This window comes from Podarcis tiliguerta, assembly GCF_965153285.1.
Source record: "Podarcis tiliguerta genome assembly, chromosome: 14".
Lineage (NCBI taxonomy): Eukaryota > Metazoa > Chordata > Lepidosauria > Squamata > Lacertidae > Podarcis > Podarcis tiliguerta.
Window position 1 is genome coordinate 10519080 of NC_139547.1, and position 22148 is coordinate 10541227.

Here is a 22148-nt window from a genome sequence, read left to right on the forward strand (position 1 = left end):
TAGTTCTCCAGGAAAGGACAGGGCAACCAAGCTAAGAATTGAAACCCTTGGAATCGCTTGGAAGTTGCTGGTGGAATAACCTTTGTAGACCAGACCCTAGACCTGGGGAGCTTCTAGCCAGCTGCTCTCTTGCTCAACATCAGATTCACAACGGTTTGTACCATGGACAGTTCCCTTGCTTGACTGAATGCCGAAATGGGAGACTGCAAGCATTGTTAGTTAGCATCTGCCTTGAGAGACAATGGGGGTGAAGTCTAGCTGCTGGAGAATCACAACACTTGCTGTGGTTGCAGAGACCGGTAACTTGTAAATGCCTCCTGTGTTGTTTTTGCTGTGTTAGCAACACTGACTTGACCTCTCCGGGGGTCAAATGTCAGGAGCTAGCTGGCAGAAAACCACACTGTTCAAGTTGGAGTTAACTCTTTATTCACATATGAGCTGTAGAAAAAAGCTTGCAGTCCAGTAATAGATCTCCACAACAAATTTGATGTAGGTAGATACAAGCACATGCCTCGGCTTTGCAGACAGTTATTCACATGAAGAAATTGGTGTGGATTGTGTATATCTGAGCTGAAATACGTGCATAATAAAGCCAGGCATTTTGCAGATTGTGAGCTTTTTGTTGTTGTTGCTGCTGCATTTTGTTCTTACATTTCTATACTCATTTCCACTCCAGGAGCTCAAGGTCTTCCCCCACTTTTTACCTCACAACAGCCTTGTGGGGTAGATTAGGCCCAGGCTCACCCCAGTGAGCTTCATGACCGAGTAGGGATTTGAACACAGGCCCTGCACTAACATAATACTACTACCGCACCATGTTGGATTATCACACTGGTGTCCTAGTTCTCTTAGACTGGAAATGTTATGGTGGCAGAATGGAGTTGATTGAGAAACTGTAGGTGGAATAACTTCTTTGCACATGTGAGCCTATCAAACAAATGGAACAACTTGGGGGGGGGGTGCAATAGCTGAATGACTCCAGTTCATGGCACCATGCCAGACAACTGTTTTGCACTAGTGCAAATGTTCACAAGCGGGTAGCCATGTGAGTCTGGGCATCTCCTGAAGAGAGCGATCGCTGGGGGTTGGGGGAGGGAGGGAGGGAGGGAGAGATCAGGGCTGCAGACTAATTATGACCTTGTCACTAATGGCTGATGAAGCATCCATCACCATCTGGCCTCTGACTGGTCACAGGGATTGACTGACTCAGAGCAGCTATCTCAATCCTGGGGCTAATTGTTTTTGTTAAACTAGCAGACTCCCTACAGGCCTGCTCTGTTATCTTTTGCCCCCCTCCTTGCTTACACAGAGTAAATGGATTAGTTGGCAGATTGCAGAGAATAGATATTGAGGTCTGGCTGGTGGCAGCAGTGTAGGTGATAGCCCCTCACCCTTTTCTCTTGCCTTCCCTGCACTAGATTTTTCCTATAGCATCAGATGCTAAAAACTAAACAAAGATGAGCACCAGAGTGTCATCACCATGTAAGTCAAAGTGAAATATCAAAAACCTAAGTTCAGCCAGACTTGCAGGTTTCAGAGTGATTGAAGTTGGAATCCCAAAACCATTTAAACTGGGAATAAGTCCTATGGAACTTAATTGTGCTTACTTCTGAGTAGACATGCACAGGATTGTACTGTTAAGCTCCACTGAATACACTGGGGATTAGTTCTGGGCAACTAAGCATAAGGCTTCACTGTTAATTCATCACGGTTAATATTAAATCAAATAGGGGTGGGGAAAGAAAAGATTTCAAGTGCTTGTCAATCAAGCCAGTTCTTTGGGATGTTTTGACCAGGACATAGAAAGGATTCATTAACAAGCAATTGAGCGGAAAATTGCGTGCATGCTTCTCCTTAAATAAAGCAAAAGTAAAACAGGGGGTGGGAAATCTGTGGCCAATGGTCAAGGATGATGGGAGTTGCAGGCCTTCAACATATGATGGGCCAAATGTATCCATTTCCTGGACTGCAGTGTGTGAACCACACCATGGTTGCAGTTGAGCTGCATTCCAAGAATTTCACAGGAGTTCCATAATTCAGTTTGAGGCCTCCTTCCTTGGTGTGACTTCTCATGCACCACTTTTTCTTCCATCAACAACACCGGGTCTACTTGTGGATCCAGGGCATTCACCTGCCTGGGGGAGGGGGGAAATGCCCCATAAAATATTCAGTTCTGATCAGCAGCTGCCTTTGTAGGTTGACCGACCCTTTCCCTTTCCTAAAAGGTTTGCTATCGAGTCTCAGGGCGCGAGCAAAAGTTGATGATGTTGAGGGGTCAGGGCAGAGGTAGATCAAATGTCTGGAGAACACAGGCAGCCTTCATCTCTCTGGCCTCCGAGCTGATGGCTGAACAAATGAGCTGTAATCATCCCCCTGGGGAACGGCAGCACCGAGAGAGAGAGCAGGGCCTGGCAGCAGTTTTGTTAAAGCTGCGTTGGAGAGAAATGGTGCGGACAGATTCAATGTCACAGGTGGGTTTTGGTTACAGCATCCTGGCACCATCCCGGGCTCGCTGATGGGTCTTCAGCACCTTTCCTCGCCTCTTCTTGTGCGGCTGATGGTTCCACCTTTGGAGAGAGAGGCTAAAGATTAAGAGGATGACAAATAGGCATCTGCTTACACAGCGTTAAGGGCTAATCTGCCCTGCTATACTGCAAGAGCCTTGAAGAGAGGGGATTCTCACACAGGCGTAATACGCACACATGCACAACTACCCCAGAGACTCTCAAGGAGAGCAAGGCTCTCCATGGTTTGTCAAAGGACACCTGGTAGGCTTAGACTGGAGAGCTCTTCCCATGGAAGATTCTTGGCTGGGTTGAAGAGTTCAGTCACTATTGCAGAGACGTTGCCAGCCCACAGACTGGATGCAACTGCTTCTGGGCCAACACCTGAGGAGCAAGAGGCTGGATTAGTTAACACAGCAAAGGACAAGTTGCAGAAAGCAGGGAGCTGAGGCATCCGGCCTCTCAACAGGATCAGCCACCAGCATGGCTGTCTCCCCTACAGACTCAACAATGAGCAAACGGATGGAGGGCAGCCAGGCAGGTAAGTAAGTGGCATCACTGCCCTTTGGACCATGTTTCTTTCTTCCCCCTGCTCCTTCCATTCAGGTCTGAGGTTTCTTCTTCTTCCTCGGAACAGGCCTAGTTGCAATGGACTGGAAGGGCACCAACGGGTACTGCAATTGGGTACCAAAGGCACTGGAAGCTGTGGCAATGGATGTGGCTGATGATGCTAGTAAGCGTTAGAGCCAAAGAGAAACTCTCTCTCTCATCATGATTCCATAGTTTTCACCTCTGAGCTCAGATGGTGAGCTCATCTCATCTGAGCAAGGCAGGCTTTCCTGGAGCAGAGTAATAGGAATATACTTTATACCAAGGCAGATCATTGCTCCTTTTACCTTAGAATTGTCCACCCATTGGTAGCAGCTTGCCAAGATTTAAGACATGGGTATTTCCCAGCTCTACTTGAAGATGGCAGGGATGAAACAGGAGATCTTTTGGATACAAAGCATGCAATCTGTCGCTGAGCAAGAGCCAGACCTCTTCTGAAGAAGTGAGGGAGGTCACTGGAGTCCCACAAATGAAACTATAAAAACTTCAGTCCAGGTGACGCCTTTAATCCTCAAGGCCACCACATGTGGAGGAGTGGTCTTTGTTTATTTGCACGTAATGAATTCATTTAGAGCAGCAGTTTTCATCTGGGGACTCATTTATTAATTATTACTTTTTTACCATAGATTTGTATGGTTGTGTGGTACAGCTGTTGTGACCCATCTTAGGTCAGGCCCCAACCCAATAAAGGGGCCCGACCCACTAGGTGCAGACCAATGATTAAGAGATGTGGACATTTCAAACTGCCAATTTTCTAGCACTCGGATAAAACTGAACAAATGAGTGATTAAACAAAACTCTCCCACCACCCCCTGAAAAGAAAAGGTGGACCAGAGTGGCTAAATACTTTTATTTTAAACTATCAGGTAAATTTAGGATCCTGAGAGCCAAAGTAGACTAGTGATCAGTGTGATGGGCTAGGATATGGGAGACTTGGGTTCAAAGAGGCCCTCCATCTTAGGACCCAGTCACTATCTCTCAGCCTGGAGTACCTCACAGGGTTGCTGTGAGGAGAGCATGAGAGGAGAACAATGTATACCACGCTGAACTCTTTTACAGGTGAAATGGGATATATAAAAGAATATTTTTTAAAAAAAAATCTGAAGATAAAAAAAATGAAGTAGAGTTTTGTTACCTAGCTAGTTTATTATGGCTTGACCCATCAGATACACTGAGCAAACCTAGAAATTGGTGGGAAAGTATAAACTCAGTTTGTGGTGTGGTGTAGAATAAACAAAATCAACAGTCTGATAACTAAAGATAATGATGTCAGGAAAGCAGCTTCCTGTTATTACTTTGCTCTCTGAGTTGTGCTTTGATATAGTAAAATATCATATGTGATGGATGGGGTCCTGTGGCCCTGGGGGAGGGGAATCCTAATTGTATCTCTGGTATATGAGAAACTCAATTCTTTAAAAAGTTTTTTTAATTTAAAAGAGAAGCTGCCTATTGGTTACCTTCCAGGTGCAATGCTGCACTTTGGTTTAGTTTAACTTTTTCATGCTTAACTTGTAACTGTTTTACTTGTTGTAACCTCCCTTGGGACCTTGTGTTGAAGGGTGGAAAATAAAGTGTGTGTGTGTGTGTGTGTGTGTGTGTGTGTATTTCACACTGGTGGACTGTTGTTGTACAAAATAAAGCATAAGCAGGTGGCTGGTAACTTCGCCACACAATAGATTGTGCAATCTGTTGCACAAGTTTCTTCTCGCACAACTGTTGTGTTGGATTCTTCTGTTGTGCGATATTAAAATTTACCTGTCCGTCCCTGTGCCGGTGGACAGGGACACAGGATACAGCCCACTGTGTGTGTGTATACACACACACACATACGTTTTCTTTGTTATTCCAGTTGTCCCCAACAGATGGAAGTGAGTCCACGGGGAACTGCTCTTTTACAGAGAGGGTGTGTGTGTCAAGTAAATATAGGGGTCCCGCAATGGGGGAGCAAGCTCTTTACCTACCTCCCACCTTTCCCCTGGGTTTGTTGTCATTCAAAACATGTGGAGATCTTCTCTCTTTTTCATTTCATTTTAAAATTATCTCTATCTTCCTTTCTTCTTTTATCTGCTTTGCTTTTGTTTTGTTCTTTGGTGTCCTCTGCTCTGCGTTAAGGAGGGTACGCACTCGAAGGTGATATCTGGCTGGTGTAAGACCCTGAGTGAGAGGCAGGGCAGGAGAGATCTCCACCACTTTCGGTGAGAGACAAGGGTTAAGATTTACCTTCGAGAGAGCTTTGTATTCCCCCTCTTTCTCTTTTCCTTGCCTTTTTTCCTCCCCCCCATTCTTTTTTTTATTTAGTTTGTTTTTCATTGTATTTTATGGTGAAAAGTTTCAATAAAAATCTATGCAGAAAACTCAAAACATGTGTGGAGAAAATGCCCCTGTTCCATTGTGTGGTGCTCCATTAAGATGCCTAGATAGCTCCGTTGAGAAGTGCATGCTGCTGATAACACCAGGGTTGCAGGTTTGATCCCCGTATGGGAGAGCTGCATATTCCTACATTGCAGGAGGGCTGGATCCCCAGGGCCCCTTTCCAACTCTACAGTTCTATAATTCTATGATTCCAGCCCCCTGATGACTCTCTTGTTTGTCGCTAATAGGACTCAGCCTGACTCCCAGCAAAGCTGGCAGCCCCATGTTGCTGTGCAAGGTGTGTGGAGACACCAGCAGTGGAAAGCACTATGGTATCTATGCTTGCAATGGCTGCAGTGGGTTTTTCAAGCGTAGCGTCCGCAGGAAGCTCATCTACAGGTAAGGGTGACATCTGTCCCCAGTAGTGCTCAGAATACTTAATGTATCAATGCATTAATGTGTTAATTGCATTTATACCCCCATCTTTCCTTCTGCCTAATGGTAGGGCTGGTCCCTCTCAACTCCTCCCTCCCTCCCTCCCTTCTCTACTTTAAGATAGTTATGGGGGCTCCAGGTTTGATCTGAATTAGGGATCTGGATTTTACCAGACCCACGCCAGCATTCAAACCACTGTACCAGTCATCACCAGCTCTCATCAGCCCCAGCAAGCATAGTCCATAGACAGGAATGATGGGAATTGTAGTTCAGTGACATCTGGAGGGCCACATGTTCCTCACCCCTGATCTGCCACCTGATCCAGTGCACTGCATTGTTCCTTTTGACAGGTGCCAAGCTGGCACAGGTATGTGTCCGGTGGACAAAGCTCACAGGAACCAGTGCCAAGCCTGCCGGCTGAAGAAATGCCTGCAGGCTGGAATGAACAAGGATGGTGAGTAGAGACCGGGAGACCAGGAAAAGGCTCTCAGCTGTTGGGCTTCCAATGCATAATACATTAATTGTGGGGACGTTGGTGGCGCTGTGGTTTAAATCACTGAGCTTCTTGGGCTTGCTGATTGGAAGGTTGGTGGTTCAAATCCCCAGGACGGGGTGGGCTCCCGTTGCTCTGTCCCAGCTCCTGCCAACCTAGCAGTTCGAAAGCATGCCGGTGCAAGCAGATAAATAGGTACCGCTGCAGCAGGAAAGTAAACGGCATTTCTGTGTGCTTTGGTTTCTGTCACAGTGTTCTGTTGCAGCAGAAGCAGTTTAGTCCTGCTGGTCACATGATCCAGAAAGCTGTCTGTGGACAAATGCCAGCTCCCTTGGCCTGAAAGCAAGATGAGCGTTGCAACCCCATAGCCGCCTTTGACTGGACTTAACTATATGGCTGGTGGGCACGCAGCTTCCCTCCCAAGCCTCCTCGGGAGGAGAGCAATCCCTGCTCTCTTATCGTTGGCAGGGTGCAGCTGGCAGGCATGCAGGGAAAGGGGAGGCCACCGGCAAAGCTGCGCAGCTCCCCCACTTGCTGGGGCACCCCTGAGAGGCTGGCACTCTGGCGCGACGCACCACTAAGCCCTATGGTAAAGACGGCTCTGCTGCCAACCCTTTGATCTGTTTGCTTTGCTGCTGACCTCTTGCCTGTCCTGCCTCAGCTGTGCAGAACGAACGCCAGCCCCGCAGCACAGCCCAGGTGCGACTCGATGCCGTTGACTTGGATCCTGAGAGGCAAGCTGAACACCTGACCACAACGCGGGATGTCCTGCTGCCACCACCGCCACCACCCTGCCCCTCCCTGCCGAGCCACAGGGGCCCCACCACCTGCTCTGCAACGGGGACTCCAAGGGGCCGACCCACAACTCCTCCCAGCAACCACCGCTTCATGGCCAGCCTGATGACAGCTGAGACTTGTGCCAAGTTGGAGCCAGAGGATGGTCAGTGGCTGGGCATGGGTGCAGAGGGGGGGAAGGCAGGCACTATGCCAAGGAAGTGTTAGGGCACATCTGGTCATCCAGTTGTTGTTGAACTACAACTCCTAGCCTCCCCACTCATTGTCCAACAACAACTAGAGGTCTACAGGTTCCCCACTGCTGCTTCTGAACATGTGGCCTTAAACCCACAGAAGACAGCCGGTGCAGATGCATTGATACACACCATGGCTCGTTTTGAGTGGCTGTACTGGATTCAGCCAAGCCTGTGAGACCTTCCTTTGCTGCCCCCTAGTGAACATTGATAGTACTGCCTCAATTGGGCTTCTGGCTCCTCCTAGTTTTGCCTTGTTGTCCACTGAAGCTTCTAGTCTCTGCAGTTACAGTGGCCAGGTGTCCATCTTAATAGGAGGACTGCTTTATGCAGTCATTTATCTGGAGGGCTGTCAGAGGAGAGCTCGGTTAAAAGGGCTTTTAGACCAACTGAAGAACCATAATTGAAATTGTCCGTCAACGCTGTGCATTTATGCCAAGTGATCTCGGGTGGCGATGTGTTAAGTGGCTGCCCTCTGCAAACATTTCCTTCAGAACAGATGTGTCTCTAAACTTGCAAATCTGCAGCTCTACAGTGTTGACAGGATGATTCTCCCTTCTGCAGCCGAGGAGAACATTGATGTCACCAGTAACGAGCCAGAGCGCCCAGCGGGAGAGGCACACGTGTCCCCATATCCCCCCTCCAGCTCCGAGAGTGTCTATGAAACCTCTGCCCGGCTACTCTTTATGGCTGTAAAATGGGCGAAAAACTTGCCGGTCTTCTCAAACCTGCCCTTCCGAGACCAGGTGAGTTTCTGGGCCAAGTCTGGTTGTGGATTACTTGGGCTCAGACTAAGGCAGGGGTGGGGGATGGCAACATATGTTGAAGAGGGGCCGTAATTCAGAGGATGAGCATTTGCCTTGCCTGCAGAAGGTCTTGATCGCTGGCATTTCTAGGCTGGGCTGAGAGAGAGAATCTCCTTTTTTCTCTTTTATTGAAGAACAGGATATTTTAATGCCATCATCATCACAGAGGTGTCTGTGGAGGGGATATATTGATTGAAAATGTCTAGTAAACCAGGTTGGTAGTTGGGCTCCTATTGAGGGTATTTGGAGAGCCAACATGACAGTGATGTAGGGTTGAGGATTGGAGTGACAATTCTGATTCTATGGCAGTGGACAAAACTTTATTGAACTTTTTGAATAAATGTGTTTAAGAGAGAGAGAGAGAGAGAGAGAGAGAGAGAGAGAGACCCCGGAGAGTGTCTGCCAGCCAGTGTAGACAAGACTGAGATGGATGACCTAATGATCTGACTCAGTATAAGACAACTTCCTATGTTTCTATTCTGGGCTCTTACAGCTCAGAATAGAAACATAGGAATAAGAGCCCTCTCTTACTGGGCTCTTATTCTCTTCTACTTGAGCTTATTCACTGAACCAGGAAGCATCCAATTGTACCAAAATGCTAGCTTGATGTGTTAACTTCTACAGGTAAAAATAGCACTTGCTCTAAATCAGGGTGGGGAACCTCTGAAGGCTCCCCCCTCCGTGGCCCACGAGACCCTTTTGGCTAAGCCACACCAACTTGCCATGTACCTAACATTATATATGACATCAGGTATGGGGCAGCTGAACACACAGCTAGGCTAAAGGGGATTTGCAGGAGCGACTGCTGATCAATGGCATCTGCAAAGGCTTGCACATAGCACTCTGTAAGCACCAATGCTCAGCTGAGCCTAAATTTACATATATTGCTAAACAGTGATATTGACAAATTTAGAACCAGGTGTATCTTTATCTATAACTGAGGTGGTGAACTTGTCGACCTCTCTGTCTTATTGGACTCCAGCCCCCATCAGCCCCAGCCAGAATGGTCAATTGGCAGGGATGAATGAGTTGGTAGCCACAGATCCCCAGTCCAATTTATTAAAAATGGGGAAATAAGGTACAGGCATTTTGGCTAAGTTGTCAGACAACAAGGTAATTGGTTTTGTGAAAACTGGTGCTTGTTGGAAGTGTAAAATACATTTCTGTGAATACAGAGCATCCATAATCTGTTATCTAGTCTAGGGTGTCTTGTCTTTTGCAGGTGATCTTACTGGAGGAAGCCTGGAGTGAGCTGTTCTTGCTGTGTGCCATCCAGTGGTCTTTGCCACTGGAAAGCTGCCCCCTCCTCTCTGTGTCAGAGCTGACCCCCACCCTCAATGGAAAGGTCGTGTCTTCAGGAATGGACATTCGTGTCCTGCAGGAAATAATTGCACGTTTCAAAGCGCTTGGTGTGGATCCCACTGAATTTGCCTGTATGAAGGCAATTGTACTGTTCAAACCAGGTGAGCGGGCTGTCAGGAGAAACATGTAAATCATAGAGAAAATTGTGCATTTTCCCAAAATTACAGTTATAATTTAAAAGTGCCCCCCCCGTAATGTTTTCCATGCAAATTACATAATAGTTTTTGAATAATTTATCCTGGCTTTGTTCCTTTCCCCTCCTTGTGCTTAGCACTGGAGGACCACTCTTCTGACGTCTCAGCAGGCATTTCCCATATACTTTCAAAGAAGTATTTGCATTCATGAAAGCTAGAAGCTCAAGATGGTGTGCCAAATGAGTTACTGTCCATTTCCAATCCTCCTTCAAGGCTGCTGCATCCTCTGTCTTCAAAATATTCCATGAGACCCTAATCCTGTTTTAAGATCTACAGTAGAACAGCGTCGGTGTACACATATTTTCCTTCAGCAGAAGTCTTCTTTTTCTTTTCTTTTGCAGAAACACGAGGTCTGAAGGATCCAGACCAGGTTGAGAATTTGCAGGATCAGTCTCAAGTGATGCTGGGACAACATAACCAATTACATTACCCCAGCCAGCCAGTCAGGTACCTTGCTGTTATCTTCTCAATTCCTCCTTCTGAATGCATTCATTCCAACCCAGCCCAGGCAACATGGTAGTGCTAACTAAAGCCAGTGTTTCTCCAGCTGTTGTTGGACTACAACTCCTATTATTCCTGACCACTAGAAATTGTTGGAAGAAGGTCGTCTCCATCTCTCTGCTGGTGGAAAATTTTGGGAGATAATTTTAACCTAACCTAAACTTTTGTCTCCTCCTCCCAGGTTTGGAAAGCTGCTTCTGCTTCTGCCTTCGTTGAAAGTTATTTCTTCAGACCGCATTGAGCTTCTTTTTTTCCGTAGGACCATTGGGAACACTCCCATGGAGAAGCTGCTCTGTGACATGTTCAAGAATTGACACCTCCAAGATTCCAGAATGCCAGTATTTCTATTTTAAAGACCTTGAACCAAGCACAAGACACAAGCAAATGCTTCCTCGTGAATAGGCTTTGGCTTGTCATAGACTGGAAGGTGGCATTTGGCTGCAGACCAGGAAAGTCGCTAGGACCCAAACACTGAATTTTTACAAGGAGTGTTAATAGTTGCCTGAAGTCACACCCTCTTATTATGGGGCCCCTTCTTATTCTTTCCAAAGAGGCAGTAGGTTTGGATGTATGTATGTATGTATGTATGCATATGCATGGAGATGCACTTTGTACCTGCTCAGAGAACTCACCATTGTTTCCATGGCTGAGTTTTGGCCTTGAAAACAGGTTCTTGGACTCAAATTCATCTCTAATTTTAACTATAAAACTTGCTTCTTAGTGCTGTAAAGTGCTTCTAGCCCACAAAGCTTAGAATGAACAAGTAGCACATTTTCCTTTAAAGACAATCAAGTGTACTTCTACAATTCATAGAAGAAGAAACACAGTGGAAGGGGGCGTTTTCCTCTACCTTACTAAAGGACAGCAGTATGGAAGAGTATAAGAACAGAATGATTGGAAAACGCAGCCTCTAAAAGGGGGCTTCCTGATTATTGAAAAATTAAATTTTTTCTTGGCTAACATCCTGTATTGAAGTAAATTTTGAGGACAATCAAGGCACACACCACAACTTGTACATGAAACAAAGAGAAGGTTGGGGCACATGCCTGGCCCTAAGCCAACAGAAATGCTTGACTCTGCCCTTTCATACTAAGTGGGAGATGTTAGTTCTGAACTTTTTATGTGACAAATGGGCCCAGTTTGAAGGTAGAACCTCTTTCTTAGGGGCTGCTGATTCAGGAGTTGAGGAATTTGCTGGCTCTTGGGCTTGTATAAGTATTAATAAACTGGAAGCTTGTATACTTTTTGAATTATTTTTTTAAAATCTGTTTACTGTTTGCAGTTCTGACCCATTCACCTCATGTGGAAAGTCATGTAGCTGAACAGATCCAGTTTCAGGCCTGGATTGGGGCTCATAATCTATAGTTCAGATGGGTTTGAGAATGTTGCCTTTCTACTGCAATGCAATCCTAGACTTACTACAGTGGACACCCACTGTCTTTCTAGAGATTGCCAGACTGCAAACTGGAGAACATCATTTATATTGAAGAACTGATGATCCAGTTCTGTGGAAGACCCCTGCTCCCTTTGGTTAGGCTTCGATTTCATGGCAATCAATAAGGTTGTTGATGACAGATGACAACAAACTGAACTTGCCGGAATGTCAGGAACAAACTCTTTTTATAACCAATGACTAATGCCTGGAATAGAGGCATAAGGAGAGAACGCGTGTAGCATTTTGCTGGGGACAGAGTAATGAAAACCTATAACCAGTTCTCCTGCTCCTGTTTTTCTAGAAGGGAAGAAGTTTATATGGAGGGGCAGTCATACTCAGGTTAGTGGGATGAAAGCATCCAACATGCTAAGAAAAGGGTTAATGTTCACAATGGCTATAGCATGCCAAGAAAGGATTCTGGGATGTCATATACCTTTTTCCAGAGGCAATTGGTACAGTTATGAACAGTCTTAAGTGTGTCAGCAGTTGAGCAGTCCATCTGTTCAGCTGCTGTCTGCCTCAGAGTTAGTCAGTCTGAAGGAGTTTTTATTTTAGATACAAATCTATGTAAAATGTATTAGTAACCTAAGTATCACCTGCCTGTCTTGTACATTTAATCTAACAAGTGCAAATACACTGAGTAAAAGTTATTTGTTATTTAAACTTTAAAAAGAGAGTGTATTGCGTAATTTTAAATGACCCCGTTTTTTCTTTCACATAGCTCTTTACATGGGAACTTGAGTCTAATTCCCACAAGATTCTGCTACTGCAGGTATCAGGCATTTCCTAGGGTGGCAAGTGTGATGGAAAAGTTTGTTTGTTGGGCAAATTGGGTCACCAAGTGTTTTTCGTTCTTTTCTTTTTCCTGCCAGCAACCGGTTAACAAACAGCAGCGTCTGATTGGCCAGGGTCCAGGGATGGCAGTTTAAAAGGAGAGGATTTGGAGAGACAGGTTGAGAGGTTGGGAGATAGGGAGTTGGTTCTGGGTAGAAACATCCACTCTGAGGAATATATCAAAAGCTACAGAGAGAAGTCTCTGAGCTTAGTGTGAAGGAAAGTGTGCAGTGTCCTGTGAGAGTAATAGGCCAGGAAATAACTGGGAGGCTGAGCCAGGAGAAGTAGAAGCTGTAAGAGAGACAGTCTACTTAGGTCCCATTCCAGTCAGGAGGGGAGAGATTCTTCTAAAAAGAGAAGACTCCCAAACCAGTTAGGAGGGATGTGAAAATCCCTTGGGTCTGTTACTTGGAGTACCTCAGGAGTAGGATTGTCAAAGGGGTGTGTAACTGACAGAAAGTGCCACCTTGTTTAAGAACCAAAGTATTAAGTGATAACAGCCATGCAACACCTGAGAAAGAACTGAAGTGAAATAACTGGAAATAAACTGAGCATTTACCATTTAGTCTAAAAACCTGTAATCTCTACCTGAAGCAAATTAACTGAACATAAGCAACTGAAGTTTAAAAGAAGCTGTGCTTGATTAAGAGACCATAACATCAGTTAGATTTAGTATAAATGTTATTAGGTGAACGGTTACCTGTATAACATTATAACCTGAAGTACCCTTTGTTTTACCCACTTTGTGTCAAAAACTTACTTTGTTTAATAAAACCTTTCTTGTTTGTTTGATCAATTCCTGCTTGAGACTCCAAATCATTAAGTTTTCCCTCACACAAGTCCCCCACTAGATAATCTGGGATAAATTGAAGAAGTTCGTGTAATTGGTGTACTGTGAAAGGACTGTTGCGCCGTCGCAGCAAGTATAAACTATCCTAGCCCCAGACACAAAGATTTAACAATACTTTTTTTTGCTGAACATCAGTATTAAGCAAAATCAAAACAAAATCAGAGACTACTTGAAGCTCTTTGATAGTATTATGGTCATTGAAGTTCAATGTAAATATGTTGGTTTTTTTAACTCCCCCCCCCCCCAATGTGGGACTTAACTTCCCCCCGTTTAATGTGGGACATTTAAGCCAGGAAGGTAAATGAGGAGGGGATGCTAGAATTAGATTTGAGGGCTTGCCAGTGTTAAACAATGGAAGGTAGTCCATTTTTTGCATCTTTATGAGGCAACTCCCACCAGTTCCTTGGATTTGGAGTTTGTCTTTGTAATAAAATAGCTGTAAATGTGGGGGGGGGGCCTCCAGTTCTTGACTTTAGCAGTAATGTATGTATCTTTTAAAGTGGACCTTTGGGGAGCCCCATTTTTTTAAACAGACTGATTGTGACAGCAGCCCTCCTTACTGTTTCTCCACCCATCTGCATTTTGCTTGAGTAATGTGATTCTGGGAATGACTTTTTTCCCCTGCCCATCAGTCTGTTTGTGGAGCTTTTTGCTCATCTAGCAGCACCGAGTGTCCAGGGCATAGCCAGAAAAACAAAGAATTCTACCTGCTAATATTTATGCTGCCTATCCTGTGCCCTGAAAACAGAACACCTGTTGTGGTTATGGCTACTGAACATATGGCACAAATATCTGGCACTGCCCTACCGTACTTGGAATCAAACTGGCATTCGTTATTCTGACCTTTTTTTCTTTTTTTAAGCCCAAAAGCTCTCTTTTTCCACAACAGGTATGCACCTGACAGTTGTCTGAGAATTGCTTGGGTAGAAATGAACATTTTTTAATATCTGACAACACAATGAAGTGAATAAGGAATAGCTTCGAACAAGAGCTTGGTCTCTTTTATGCTGCGGGTCCTTCTAAGAGGGCCCATGCTTATGAATCCCAGTGCAAAAACCCAGCCCCTGAATTCGGCTGCTTTGACAGCTGGGATCAATAATAGGTACCAGAACTTGAAGCAGCAAGATGCCAGGAATGAGATGTTAGAATTTAACCAGTTCCCCTGCTCTTGGCTTTTCTAGTAGGGGAAAGATAAGGCGTTTATATGGAAGGGCAGTCACACTCAGATGAAAGCCTCCAACATGCAAAGAAAAGGGTTAATGTTCACAAGGGCTAGAACATGCCAAAATAGTATTCTGGAATGCCATATACCTTTTTCCAGAGGCAGTTGGTACAGTTTTTAACAGTCTTAAGTGTGACAGCAGCTGAGCAGTTGGTCTGTTCAGCTGGTGTCTCCCTCAGAGTTAGTCATTCTGTAGGAGTTTTGGTCTTAGATACAAATCTATGTAAGATGTATTAGTAACTTGAGTTACACCTGCCTGTCTTGTACATTTGCAAGTACACTGAGTAAAAGTTATTTGTTACTTAAACTTTAAAAAGAGAGTGTCTTGCGTAATTTTTATAGGAGGGGAAAGGGAACTAATTAAAAGGTTAAACAACCCAGTCTTTTCTTTTGCATAGCTCTGTAAATGGGAACTAGAGTCTAATTCCCAACAAGATTCTGCTACTGCAGGCATCAGGCATTTGCTAGGGTGGCAAGTGTGACGGAAATGTTTGTTTGTTGGGCAAATTGGGTCACCAAGTGTTTTTCTTCTTTTCTTTTTCCTGCCAGAAAACGGTTAACAAACAGCAGCATCTGATTGGCCAGGGTCCAGGGATGGCAGTTTAAAAGGAGAGGATTTGGAGAGACAGGTTGAGAGGTTGGGAGATAGGGAGTTGGTTCTGGGCAGAAACGTCCACTCTGAGGAACAGATCCAAAGCTACAGAAAGGAGTATCTGAGCTTAGTGTGAAGGACAATGTGTGGTGTCCTGTGAGAGTAATAGGCCGGAAAAAACTCGGAGGCTGAGCCAGGAGAAGTAGAAGCTGTAAAAGAGACAGTCTACTTAGGTCTCATTCCAGTCAGGAGGGGAGAGATTCTTCTAGAAAGAGAAGGCTCTCAAACCAGTTAAGAGGGGTATGGCATCCCTTGGGTCTGTTACTTGGAGTACCTCAGGAGTAGGATTGTCAAAGGGGTGTGTAACTGACAGAAAGTGCCACCTTGTTTAAGAACCAAAGTATTAAGCAACAACAGCTATGCAACATCTGAGAAAGAACTGAAGTGAAATAACTGGAAATACGCTGAGCATTTACCATTTAGTCTAAAAACCTGTAATCTCTACCTGAGGCGAAGTAACTGAGGTTTAGTATAAATGAAGGTGAAGTTACCTGAAATAACATTATAACCTGAAGTACCCTTAGTTTTACCCACTTTGTGTCAAAAACCTCCTTTGTATAATAAAACCTTTCTTGTTTGTTTGATCAAATCCTGCTTGAGACTCCAAATCATTAAGTTTTCCCTCACACAAGTCCCCCACTAGATAATCTGGGGTAAATTGAAGAAGTTTGTGTAACTGGTGTACCGTGAGGTGGTTGCACTATATGTAAGTGAGGGATGGCCCGACGGTACCAGGGTGAGAAAGGGCTGTTGTGCCGTCGCAGCAAGTATAATGATCCTAGCCCCAGACACAAAGCCAATTGACACAAACAGAAAATCCTAAATGGTAGACTTTTCCTATGAAAGTACCATTGCAGAACATCTAATGATCCTAATGAAAAATCATATGTTTGAATACTTTTCTGTGTTTAAATACATAGCAACCTTCCTGCATGTAGAAAAGTAGTACATTAGGGGAGGGGATCTCTGGAGAGAGAGAGAGAGAGAGAGAGAGAGAGAGAGCTCTCCTGCCACCTAGTGATTAAAATGTGCCCTAGCAGTCTGAAGTGGCATAGTCCCAGAACCACATACAGTAATTTATATGGCCTTGTTAACACTTCCCTGCTTCTAACTTAGGTTTCATGCTCTCAATATTCCCCTCACTGTCTCCCAAAGACACAAAGGCCTTTGTCTAGATGGTTGATTTTGATCATCACCATGTATGGAAAACATCTGCCACAATCACTTTATTTTCAATTGTTTTCTTCTTTAATAAGCTAGAAGTTATTTGTACATAAAGTCATTTTTGTACAGCCATATAGTATCATATTTACAAAATATTACACAAATTGCACTTTGAATGTGATGGCCTTGTTCCAGGAAAGAGAAACAAAAATAACATTAATTTAAAAAACTAAAGAAACCTCCAGACATGAAATTACAATGTGCCAGCTGACTGCGTAACTGCAAGCCAGCTGGTTCAGTGAGCAAAATAAAGCATTTTCCTTTATAGAATTCTTCTTTAAACATGTAAGATTTATAGAGTATAACACAGAAAAATATATCTGGCTCATACATATCTATATTTTTCTTGGATGGAATACCCTCATTTCTTGTTTGCTAATTTTTTGATAGCAGGCCCAGCAAATTTAGGCCCAAGCAAATTTAGGCCCAGCAAAATAGCTAGATTAAGATGGCTGTACTATTTATTAGAAATAAAATCCTATTTATTTTCGAGTTATTAGTACCCTAGCTGTGTGTGACCTATCATCTATAGTTTATCAGAAATTGTGCAAATCTGGTTTATTCACAACACAGCACATGCACAATCCGGGGGATGGGGGGGGGTTGGATCGGGCAGACCAGGGGCAACGTAAACCGAAACTGCTTCAAATAATTACTTCCAAATGTATTTCCAGGCTTCCCAGTGAAAAGAAAAAGACTACTAGTTACATACAGAAAGAGTTAGCCACCCTGGTTCACAAAAACATATACCCTGAGAATATCTCAAAGGATGATCACAGTTTTGCCCATGCTACATATGAATACATTACCCAAAGTCACATCAGCCTGAATATACTAAACATAGAAAGATGAAAACGAACAGTTTAGACGTAGACCAGCAACTAAATTTTTCCTTAGGTTCATATTCATTACTTATTTAACTAATGTGGTGGAAACCAGGAGTATAAAATTAGTGGGTGCTGTGGAACCAAATTGTTCATACTAGGGCACTTAAGTTATAGTAAGGGCCTTAGAAAATCAATATTGTTATGGCAGTTGCAACACAGATCCTACATTATCCATATACTGTGAGGAAGATATGAACAGCTTTCTCCATGTGATAAGTGGGGCTGACAAAGAACCTATGCTACACAGTTGAAGATGAGAGCCTAGCAGAAGACTCACTTTGCCATAGCAATCTGGATTTTCCATACCTAAAATTGAGGTCCTTCACTATCCAATAATGCAAGTTATATCAGGGAATACTGAAAAACCACTGCAAACTGAAGATGAAAGAAACCTTACCTTTTTGGGGCACTTGGTTGTGGTCCTCAGGCAGCACTTTCTGTGGCAAGCATGCTTGCATACTGAAATCAGGAATACAACAATTAATACACTCGAATGCTGCTGTATCGTGGCTGACACTGACAGGAACACATTTAAAAAGGGGGAATTGGTTAAGCACCCCATCACACCTGCTGATTCTAGCAACATCTGGAGATTCACAGGTTTCTACTCCTGGAACAGACCTTCCTAAATACTTGGTGCAGAATAATGCTTTTAAACTAAACAATAAAAGAAGGAAGTTTTCAACTTACAATATCTGCTTCCTTCTTCCTTCTCTTTTTTCTTTCTGTTTTGGTTACCTGAAACAGAAGGAGCTAAATCAGAAATTAACAGGTTCAGAATTTGTTCTCCCAGTCACCCCTCCGGTTCATTCTGCCTCCTCAAGTAACTTTCAATCCTTCACAAGCACTTTTCAAGTGCCCAGTTAATGTCAGGTGTACATTTGGTATCTCACATAATGCTTCTCCCCTGCCCAGTACATCCCTGTGTCATTTCACTTCAAGCCTTCAGTACTCTAGCATTCCTAAGACACTGCTCAGTTAGCTCTGGGGTGGTTGGAGGGGTCTAGAATCCTGCTGCCAGGGTGATACCGGTGCCTTTAAAAAGATACCCAACAAAGGGACTAATAAATTAAAGAACAATCCTGCCTTGACTACTTTAGTACTAAACAGCTGTCCTCTGCATGTTTTTCCATGCTTCCAGCTCTGTCCAAAAGACTTGGTTCTATTCTAGAATAGCAGCCATTTAAAAGGTGTGAGCACACAATTATGATATTGTTTTCAACTAAGCAGGGCTGGCCCCAATACATTTTGGCACCCGAGGCAGACCCCCATATGTTGTCGCCCTCCCTACCAGGGAAGAAGGAGTGAAGGAAGATCTACATCAGGAGCAAAGGGGCAAGAAAGATCTATATCGGGGTCTGTTGCCCTGGTGAGTCCTGACACCTGAGGCAGTCACCTCACCTTGCTTCATGGGTGGGCTGGGCCTGAATAAATATCTGCAAAGAGTAAGGTTACCGTAACGTTCATCATAGAGTTTCAGTATGCTGATGACAACGTAGTGTGTGCATGATCAAGGATGACCTCCAAACCATCCTAAATATCTTCGCAGAAGCTTACAAAAAGCTTGGCCTAGTACTCAACATCCAAAAAACAAAAGTGCTGCACCAACAAGTACAAAATAAAATTTCTGCAGTACCACAAATCCAACTCAATGGTGTAATGTTGGAAAATGTTGATCACTTCTCCTACCTGGGCAGTTATCTTTCCATTGATGCCAAAATCCAGCATCGTCTGAGCTCTGTGAGTGCAGCTTTCTCCCGATTGAAGTGCAGAGTGTTTGAGGACCAGGACATTCGCAGGGAAATCAAAATGCGTGTTTACAAAGCTATTGTACTACCAACCTTACTGTATGCTTGTGAAACATGGACCACTTATAAATGCCATCTCCAACTCCTTGAAAGATTCCATCAACGGTGTCTCCGAAAAATTTGACACATCACTTGGGAAGACAGGCAAACTAATACCAGTATACTGGAAGAAGCAAAGATCACCAGTGTTGAAGCAACGATTCTTCAACATCAACTTCGTTGGACTGGTCATGTTGTGCGGATGCCTGATTATCGTTTTCCAAAGCAACTACTCTATTCCAAACTTAAAAATGGAAAGCGTAATGCTGGTGGTCAACAAAAGAGGTTTAAAGACTGTCTCAAGACAAATCTAAAAAAAATGTATAAACACCAACAATTGGGAAACACTTGCCTGCGAGTGCTCCAATTGGAAACCAGCCTTTACCAAAGGTGTCGTGGGCTTTGAAGACACTTGAACTCAGGACGCAAGGGAGAAACATGCTAAGAGGAAGGCACGCTTGGCAAACCCTCTCCGTGATCAACTCCTGCCTGGAAACCAATGTCCCCACTGTGGAAGGACATGTGGATCCAGAATTGGCCTCCACAGTCACTCACTGTTAAAACCGTGTTCATGGAAGACAATCTTACTCGGCTACAGGTGATTGCCAAAGAAGAAGAAGCATTGGGATCTGCTGCTCCTGTGGATCCTGCCACCTGAGATGGTTGTTTCACCTTGCCCCATGGGGGGGCTGACCCTGCAGCTAAGTCCTATTCAAAGTAGACCGACTGAAATGAATGGACCTAAGTTAGTTACTGATGCTTCATGATCTTAATTTTGTGTTGATTACTGCAAGCTAACCTTTGCAAATTGTACTTGTTATTTAACATACTAGTTAGGGAGACTATGAGACATATTACAAACTGCAAGGAAAGTGGTTAGTGCCAGGACCGCAGCAACAAATGCCCTTTCTACAAAACAAAGCTTTAAGAGGCAGTAAGGTCACAAGAGGGAGGCTCTTAAGGTACAGAAAAAGAATGTGATCCTTATTCCAGTGCAATGTAAGAGTAATAATTTGGTAGGATGTGCCAGTTTACCTTTAAGGCAGTACAATTCGAAGGCATATATTCTGTCATATATTCATCCAAAAACACCTTGAAGGTATTGACCCAGACCAGGATAGGTGATTCACACCAGTCTCTATGTTCAAGCCTCATTGTTTCCTCTAGAATCTGTTCAAACAGGACATATAGGTCTTTGTACTGGACAGGGGTGTTGCAAGGGGGGTGCGGTCCATCCCGGGTGTCATGCCTGGGGGTTGACAAAATCCCCTTGGGCGGATCGGCATGGCAGCGCTCGCACCCCCGGTGGGCGGTTTTTCACGTTTGGCATGATAGTTGTGAAAATCCGCCCACTAATTGCACAAATACACCCGGCGATCAGCTTGGCACCCGCTGGCAGGTGGCATTTGTGCACCCCCCAGCGGGCAGTTTTACGCAATCGGTGATTGGATTTTCACGATTGGTGGGTGGTGCTGGCACCCCCAGTGGGCAGTGTTTGCACCCCTGGCTGGTCAGCCGGGGGGGGCGAGCACTGCCCGTTGGGCGTGCCAGCGGCGCCCACCGATCGTGAAAATTTGACCACCGATTGCGCAAATACACCGGGCGGCCGGGCATATTTGGTGATCAGTGGTTGGATTTTCACGATGGCGATCATGCCAATCGCACAAATCCGCCCACCGGGGGTGTGAGCGCTGCTATGCAGCAGGGGGCAAGTCGCGGGGTCCCCTCTGGTGTGCATGGCTAGTGCCTCTCTTAGATATGTCTCTCCTCCTGTCAGGTTAGGCACACGTGGGTCACCCGGAGAAGGCGGTGAGCGGGGCTGAGCTGAGGAGTGAAGGGGGAAGCAGAGAGCTGCGAGGGAGAAAAAAAGAGATTTAATTCGGAACTCTGGAGAGGTTCTTCTTCTTCAAGCCTCTGTTCCCCTTTCTTCACTTAGGAGAAATATCATAGTGTCTAAGTGCGCTGAAGCACTTGCATAGTATTAAGCACAGAACAGCATTTATATACAGTGTATATAATCTGTACAGTTAATATGTATTAATTAAACTACTGCCTCGTCTTATATACAGCAACTAAATGAGACTGTGCAACTTGCCACAAGAAAGTTTTCGCTATTACGGTAACTTGTATTAATTTTATTCCCACTTCTCCCATTGGTGAGAAATCTGTGCATGGTTCCCATTCTTCCAAAGGTGCTGGAGGCTATTAGATTTGGCAGTCAATTAACTTTTGCTTTAGCTGAGAGCAGCTTCAGACATTGCAAGTAAGAGTGTTAATGACTTGCAATCTTTCCCTTCTTTCTTTACTTGTGTGGAATGTCTGAAATAGTCACTCATACAGTTTCTCCTCAGAGGAGAGATGAACAGAATGGCTTTTTGAAATTTGTCCACACATACAGGAAATAAAATGCAGATATGAAGGGAGAAGAAAATTAGAAGCAATTAACTCAGGATCTCCCCCTTTCTTTTGGCTAGACATTTTATACCTTCCATCTGCAGCTGCAGTCTTCTGTGGAGCTGCCAGTTTTCCAATCTCTCCTTGAGACATTGTTTTGTGAAGTGTTGTTTGGCCTGCATCTGAAGAGAAGTACCGTAATAGCTGCAAAAATTTCAAGCACAATAAATACTTCAGAACCAGCAAGGTCACTGGATATTTGAAGGATATACAATCATCCTACAACGGTGGACTCAGGGGCGGAGGAAGGGGTGTGTGGTGTGTGTGGACCGCCCGGGTGTCACCACTGAGGGGGGTGACAAAATGCTGTGCGGCACTCACCACAGGGCCTGCCACGCGCCTTTGCTGGGAGAGATGCAGTGGCTTGGGTGTGCACAGGCCCTGCGCTGCCCAAATGGTCTGCCCACTGCCTCAACCCCAGCTGTAGGGCGTGAGTGGGAGGAGGCAGGCAGACTCCAG

General features: G+C 44.7%; 1 protein-coding gene and 1 long non-coding RNA gene across 2 annotated transcripts; one reads left to right on the plus strand and one right to left on the minus strand.

The window, feature by feature from the left end:
• Window positions 1–409: 409 nt before the first annotated feature.
• Window positions 410–6177, minus strand: LOC310663925. The gene is made up of 2 exons (XR_014504680.1): window positions 5071–6177; window positions 410–2567 (listed from the first exon to the last, which is right to left on the minus strand). It is a non-coding gene; the product is annotated as an uncharacterized lncRNA (long non-coding RNA).
• On the plus strand, window positions 5740–14941 carry NR2E3 (nuclear receptor subfamily 2 group E member 3). Its single transcript, XM_083412370.1, has 7 exons — window positions 5740–5864; window positions 6251–6354; window positions 7055–7333; window positions 7986–8167; window positions 9450–9690; window positions 10125–10230; window positions 10466–14941. Exons 1-7 carry the CDS (start codon window positions 5749–5751, stop codon window positions 10596–10598), a joined length of 1161 nt encoding a protein of 386 aa, XP_083268496.1. The 5' UTR covers window positions 5740–5748; the 3' UTR covers window positions 10599–14941.
• The last annotated feature ends 7207 nt before the right edge of the window (window positions 14942–22148 follow it).

Bases quoted from the DNA above. Each gene is read 5' to 3' on its own strand.
- NR2E3 (XM_083412370.1), top strand. From the start codon at position 5,749: ATGTTGCTGTGCAAGGTGTGTGGAGACACCAGCAGTGGAAAGCACTAT. The intron at 8,168-9,449 runs GTGAGTTTCTGG...TGTCTTTTGCAG, and splicing joins ACCTGCCCTTCCGAGACCAG to GTGATCTTACTGGAGGAAGC. The intron at 10,231-10,465 runs GTACCTTGCTGT...TCCTCCTCCCAG, and splicing joins TACCCCAGCCAGCCAGTCAG to GTTTGGAAAGCTGCTTCTGC.